The sequence below is a fragment of the Nicotiana tabacum genome, chromosome 21, assembly GCF_000715075.1.
Source record: "Nicotiana tabacum cultivar K326 chromosome 21, ASM71507v2, whole genome shotgun sequence".
In the NCBI taxonomy this organism is placed as follows: Eukaryota; Viridiplantae; Streptophyta; class Magnoliopsida; order Solanales; family Solanaceae; genus Nicotiana; species Nicotiana tabacum.
Genome location: NC_134100.1, coordinates 93154500 through 93161345, shown reverse-complemented (window position 1 = coordinate 93161345; position 6846 = coordinate 93154500). Strand labels below are relative to the sequence as shown.

At 37.5% G+C, this 6846-nt stretch overlaps 1 protein-coding gene across 1 annotated transcript; it reads left to right on the top strand.

Annotated features, from left to right (window-relative positions):
- Positions 1 to 316: 316 nt before the first annotated feature.
- LOC107788756 (proline-rich receptor-like protein kinase PERK15) lies at positions 317 to 4745 on the top strand. Its single transcript, XM_016610465.2, has 8 exons — positions 317 to 1169; positions 1770 to 2318; positions 2456 to 2542; positions 2677 to 2747; positions 2973 to 3049; positions 3188 to 3335; positions 3450 to 3611; positions 4196 to 4745. The coding sequence occupies exons 1-8, from the start codon at positions 515 to 517 to the stop codon at positions 4505 to 4507; spliced, it is 2061 nt and encodes a 686-aa protein (XP_016465951.2). The 5' UTR covers positions 317 to 514; the 3' UTR covers positions 4508 to 4745.
- Positions 4746 to 6846: the final 2101 nt, after the last annotated feature.

Genomic DNA, 6846 nt, shown 5'->3' with positions numbered 1-6846 from the left:
TTCCGGTAGATATTCGACTCAAGTAATTCAATCTGTTAATATTAAGATGTAATAGAATATTAATTACTATTTTAATGAGATTACCAATTAATGCATATCAATAAATTTATTATAGTTATCTAACAAATACTTAACTTAATTTGTAAAAATAAAATCACGCTGCATATAAGTTAAACTTACAAAATACAAGGAAAAACAAATCCAAAAGGTTGATCTATTAAGGAATAAAAATATATATTTTTTATAAAATAAATAAATATCTGCTTTCGACATGCTTATTCTTCCCTCTTTTATTCCTAACGACTACTACAATACTACAGTTTCCGTTTTCGTTTTCTTCTCTCTCTCACTTTCTCTCCTAAAAGGAGTAAAATTCTAGAGAGAGAATCAAAAGCTATACAAAATTTTCCTATTAAAGTTTCTACCAATTTTTTTTGTATTGTTTGCATTGGTTTTGGGTTTAATCTTCTTTTTCACACATTCACACAGTGATAAACTTAACGGTCGCCGGAAAATGTCTTCTCCGACGCCGGTAACCGCCCCTGCTCCTACTTCACCACCTAGTAATTCTACTTCTCCGCCGCCGGCGACGCCTGCACAGGCTCCTCCTCCGGCCTCCCCTACACCACCAGCAACAGCTCCGCCGCCGGCAACTCCTGCACAAGCGCCTCCTCCGGCCACACCAACGCCACCAGCAACAGCTCCGCCGCCGGCGACTCCTGCACAAGCTCCTCCTCCATCCACCCCGACCCCACCAGCAGCAACTCCGCCGGCTGCTTCAGCCTCTCCGCCACCACCAACCACCCCTGCTCCGCCAACAACTCCGTCAACTCCTCCATCTGGGTCTCCTCCTTCGCCTCCATCCACCACTCCTTCTCCACCTTCTGGTTCATCACCCTCACCTCCGGCGGGAGGGAATTCACCGCCAGTACCTTCAGGGAGGACTCCGGTGCCATCTAGGGGAGGAAGTCCATCACCGCCGGTTTTATCACCACCGCCGTCAGATGGAGGGTCAAATGGAATATCAACGGGGACAGTTGTGGGAATTGCTATTGGAGGTGTTGTAATTTTAGCAGTGTTGAGTTTGTTGTTCATATTCTGCAAGAAGAAGAAAAGAAGAAATGATGATAATTACTATGTTCCACCTCCACCACCACAAGGGGTCAAAGGTGAGATCTTTTTTGAATTTGATATTAATTATCTGCTAAACATTTTTTATTTATCAAATATATTTCAAGAGCGATGTGTGGGTTATATTCAACTGGATATACGTATACGTATTTATAATGTTAACTCGGCTCGGGTGGGCTTGCTCACATTGCCGGTTCTAAGTCCGGATAAAGGAGGGTGCCAACATAAAACTTGCCAATTTAGGATGAATCCTCATAATACAGATTTTATTTTGGTACGATGATGATATGAATTGAGCTTAAAGAAAAAGCGAGAATTCATATCGCGAACCCCAACTTTGTTTGGGACTCAGACGTAATTGTTGTATGTATAATGTTCTAGAGCCTGGATTATTGAGTACCATTTTTTTGGTTGCTGCTGAAAATGCATGAAGATTCAAGCTTTAAGTATCTAGATAACAGAATAGATTTAGCTACATATATAGGGTATGTTTGGTAATGACCGAAGTTATTTTCCATAGAAATTGTCTTGGGAAAATGTTTTCTATGCTAGTGTTTGGTTAGTGAGTAAAAATATTTTCCAGAAAATATACTACGATATATTAACTTTTGAGTACTAATGTTGATGTTGTTTGTCAGCTGAGCCGCATGGTGGGCATATGCAACATTGGCAGCAAAATGCTCCACCAGCAGCGGATCATTTCGTTACAATGCCCCCAAAACCATCTCCTCCACCACCAGGGGCATTACGACCTTCACACGCTCCAGTACGTGCACCTTCACCTCAACCTTACATGAGCAGCACTGGGACTTCCTCCAATTATTCTGGGTCTGAAGTTGCGCTTCCACCACCTTCTCCTGGCATGGCCTTGGGTTTCTCTCAGAGCACATTCACATATGAGGAATTGGTTAGGGCAACTGATGGCTTCTCAGATGCTAACCTTCTTGGACAAGGTGGTTTTGGGTATGTACACAAAGGGGTCCTTCCTAATGGGAGAGAGGTTGCAGTTAAACAACTTAAGGCTGGAAGTGGACAAGGGGAACGTGAATTTCAGGCGGAAGTCGAGATTATTAGCCGAGTACATCACAAACATCTCGTTTCTCTTGTTGGATACTGCATCACTGGGGCTCAGAGAATGCTCGTTTATGAGTTTGTTCCGAACAACACTATGGAATTTCATTTACATGGTAAATCTATTTTACTGCTTTCACAGTAGTAAAAAGTTCATTTTCATTGCCTACAAATTTCTACTCAAATAAATACACTCCCTGAACATGCTTGATCTGTCTACTAATCCAAATTCTTATACTTGGAATATTTTAAGGAAAGGGAAGGCCTCCATTGGATTGGCCTACCCGACTGAAGATTGCTCTAGGGTCTGCCAAAGGACTAGCATATCTGCATGAAGACTGTATGTTACTCTCTCTCTCTACTCTCTCTCTCTCTCTCATTCTTAGAGATTTCCATGGTTAAATCACGTTGATAATCCTTTTTGGCTCTTATGTTACAAGTTCCAATGTGAAATGAATCATTTTTTCTTCACAGGCCAACCTAAAATCATTCATCGTGATATCAAGGCAGCTAACATACTTATCGACTTTAATTTTGAGGCTAAGGTAAAAATCCTTTGCATGTACAATTGAAGAGCGTGTTAAATTTTGTTTATTTGATTATTGAATCATTGGCAATGATGGTCTCCAATCGCTTTCACTCAGAGGTTGATTTTCTGCAAATTATACATTATGGATGCCATCAGAAGCTAAATTCAGTTGTACTATCTAGTAAATCCTGTATCCTCTTTGTGTTTCCATGTGGTCAAAGAAACTTTTCCGCTTTCTCAGGTTGCTGATTTTGGACTTGCTAAGCTTACTTCTGATGTTAACACTCATGTCTCCACCAGAGTGATGGGAACTTTTGGGTAAGAATTGGATTCTTTTGTGTGTATTAGTTCAGTTTCCGATTTCCTATCTTGTATATGTATTGCTAAGCATGCTGCTTCTTTACCATTTGATCATCAGTAGACCTGATTGTTTTTCTTCATTATTGCCGACCCTAGATATTTGGCTCCAGAATATGCGTCGTCTGGAAAGCTTACGGATAGGTCAGATGTATTCTCCTTTGGTGTGATGCTTCTAGAGTTGATAACTGGACGCCGGCCTGTTGACTCCAATCCGTCATTCACAGAAGATAGTTTGGTGGACTGGGTGAGTATATTTATGCAGACATGTTGGGCCGTCTTTGATTTCCTTCCACTAGCTCTTCAGTTGGAGTATTTCTGCTGTTCTGCTCACAAAGAAATTACCTTCTGTCTGTTTCAGGCACGGCCATTGCTCACACGAGCTTTAGAGGATGAAAAGTTTGATGCCCTTGTTGATCGTCGGATAGAAAATGATTATAACCATAATGAGATGGCTCGCATGGTTGCTTGCGCCGCTGCTTGTGTGCGTCATTCTGCAAAGCGTCGACCAAGAATGACTCAGGTGAAATTCCATTTTGCGTTACAGATTATTTTATTTGTAGAGAATAGGCATCACACCCTTTTGGGATGTGGCCCTTTCTCGGACCCTACGTGAATGTGAGATGCTTCGTCACCGGTTGCTCTTTTATAGTGAATAGGCATTAAAAGTATAACACAGTAAGCATTTAGGAAGTTGAGTTATGATTAGCTTCAACCTTGTACAAGTGAGAATATTAAAAGTGATGTTTATAAATTCCAAATGTATTCTACTACTAGCAACAAAGGTTATGGTAGAGCGGTAATTACTCCTTCATCCTTGACCAGAGATCTCGGATTTGAGTCCTGGGTAGGGAGTCACCTTTGTTAGGGAGCGCTTTCTCCCAATGTGGGACTTCCAAGCGCGAATCCGGATTTAGTCGGTCCCAATGAGGGTACTGGACACTGCATGGGAAACCAGGAAAAAGAATGCACTCTACTTCCTATACTTGCTATTTTCTACTGATTAAAACTAATAATCACTAGGTGTTTATGCTCTAGTCAAGATATAGATTGCAAACTTTGGATTTACTATCTGCAATCTTAAGTTTTTACTGAAAACTTGAGCAGGTTCTCAGAGCTTTGGAAGGAGCTGTCTCGTTATCGGACCTTAATGAAGGGATTAAACCTGGACACAGCACAGTATACAGTTCATATACAAGTTCAGATTATGATGCACTCCAATACAATGAAGACATGAAGAAATTCAGGAAGATGGCACTAGCGACGAGCCAAGAATATGAAAGCAGTGGCCAGTACAGTAATCCGACAAGTGAATATGGGCTGTACCCGTCTGGATCAAGTAGCGAAGGCCAACGGACAAGGGAAATGGAAATGGATAAGTTGAAGAAAGACAGCAAAGGATTCAGTGGAAGTTCTTAGTGCAAGAACTCCATTTTTGTATAATCTTTCAACCTAACTCTATTTTTAACATATCAATGCTTCAGCAATTGCATAAAAGGTGTGATTTACTTGGTCGATATACATTTTTTTTTTTTTTCCTTTTTAAATGAGAAAATTTCTCCATTGTATTTATATATGGCTTTTACAACAGAGGGATGAGCTATACTGCCAATTCTTTAATTCAATGCTTCAATGATAGCATTGATTATTCTGTTCATATCCATTCAGACTTATTCCTTGATGCTGGTGTTGTTTTGCTTAAATGTGCATTTGACAATTGGATTTGAATCAGCTGATGTGTAGATGACAAAACTAAGCAAGTTGCATGTAGTATTATAAGTAGTTTATTCAACTTTGAATTTCTTTTCCATTGAATCTAAGCTGTCAAGCCAAACTGCTGACTTTTTTCTGTGTGCAAATTTGACCATGTCATGCTGGAGATATCTCTATCTGCTGAATTTTAGATTCTTAAAAAGCATTCAATTGCATTAATTAAGGGTAGTTAGCGTACACCTTTACTATTTCACCAAATACTTTTACTAACTCCGACTAGTATAGGTATCAAGTAACTTTGTTCATTAAAGATTAGACAGATGAAAAGAAATCGCTTAACATTATTTTATCTCTGTTGGATTTGAACCCTAATATTCTATGATTTTCCCAAACTTCATTGTTCGGTAGATACACCTTATGTGTTCAAGGGCGGACTTTAATCAATTTTGGAGTTCCTCTCACATATATGCTTCTTTGTTTTCTTAATCTATTCAATTTTATTTTCTAGAAGAGTAAGTCATGCGTACATACTACCTTGATCCCTAGACTCCTTTTATGGATTACACTGAGTTTGTTGTTGTTGTAGTCAATTTCATATCGGCCATGTAAATGCGATTTGGACAAGTTAATGGAAAATCTAATCTTTTGGATACATAAGAAGGAAGCTTGACTAATTGTTTAAACAATATTGGTTTCAGTTTTTTTGTGCATAAACAATTCCTATTGTTTAATGGAATTAGGAAGGTGGTCCTTGTCGGAATTAGATGGTCACATGTAATACAAAAGAAAGCAAAAGTTAAAAGGGCTATCTATTAAATTTATGGTCAAGACAACCTTTTTGCACATGCAAGAAATCATGGGGACAAGTCACAAGAATTTGGCAGTACCAAGTTGCTAAAATTTTGCCATATTTATTGACTTTACTACTACTCATCACATGGTTTTTTCTGCCAACGGTTTGTAGCTACTATTTTTTATTTATTTTTAAAAATCTTATTAGTTGGTTGTAGAGTTCTTTTATGTTTGTTGGTTAATCATTTGTGTGGGGTTATGGGTAACAGGTAGCTTTAAAGTTAAGGGTTTCAAGATTGTCCCAGAAATTCAGGTTTATTCACAAATTTATTAGATGTGTTAAACTGTATAAAATGAATGTCCAGTAAAAACACAATGCAAGAAGAAATTATTGTGAATTTTCTCTGCCATTACAAAGTTCTTATGCTCTCGTCTCCGAAAACTAACAGCTTGTTTGAATGATTGCTACATATTGTATCTATTGTAATTTTGAATATAATATTTATTTTAATTGTTATTTGAATTTTATTGTATCGTATCGTTAAACTTAAATTCATCGTTACGTAACGACGAAAAATGACACTTTATGGAACGACGGATTTGGTGTGATGACATCGTTTCCTTGCTTTTTTCTCTCATCTTGTTCTTCCTTATTATTAAATAATCATATTCTATCCTGTACTCTATCTTTTTATATAATAATTCTACTCCGTAACCTATTTTTTCTTAGTAATGTTGCAAGTTTATTTTTCATATTGTTGGCGTATGACATCGTGAAACGACGATAAATGATACGATTTATTCAAACGTTGTATTTATCAAACAATACAATACAATGCAGTACATTACAATATGATACATTATGAAATGATATGTAACAATAATCCAAACAAGCTGTAAAGGTCAGCTGAATGAGGATTATTATCTATTCATGCAAAAGTGCTAAAAATGAAGTAAGAAATTTGTTCACCTTATCACGTTGAAGAGTTAACTTTATTTTCCATTAAGTCAACTAGTCCTAGGGTACGCGCTTTGTGCGTGTACATGCACGTATCAATGAATATACAAATTTTAAAAATTACATAAATAATGTATTTTTTCGTTATTGAACAAATATTAAATAAAGAAATGTAAGTTCCTGAAATAACGAATTTTAATCACTAAGCTAACTCAATAAAATAAAGAAATCCTACTCCACATAAATTTTTATATGCCCTTATTATGATTTATGAGGCGTGAAATATCTTATAAAA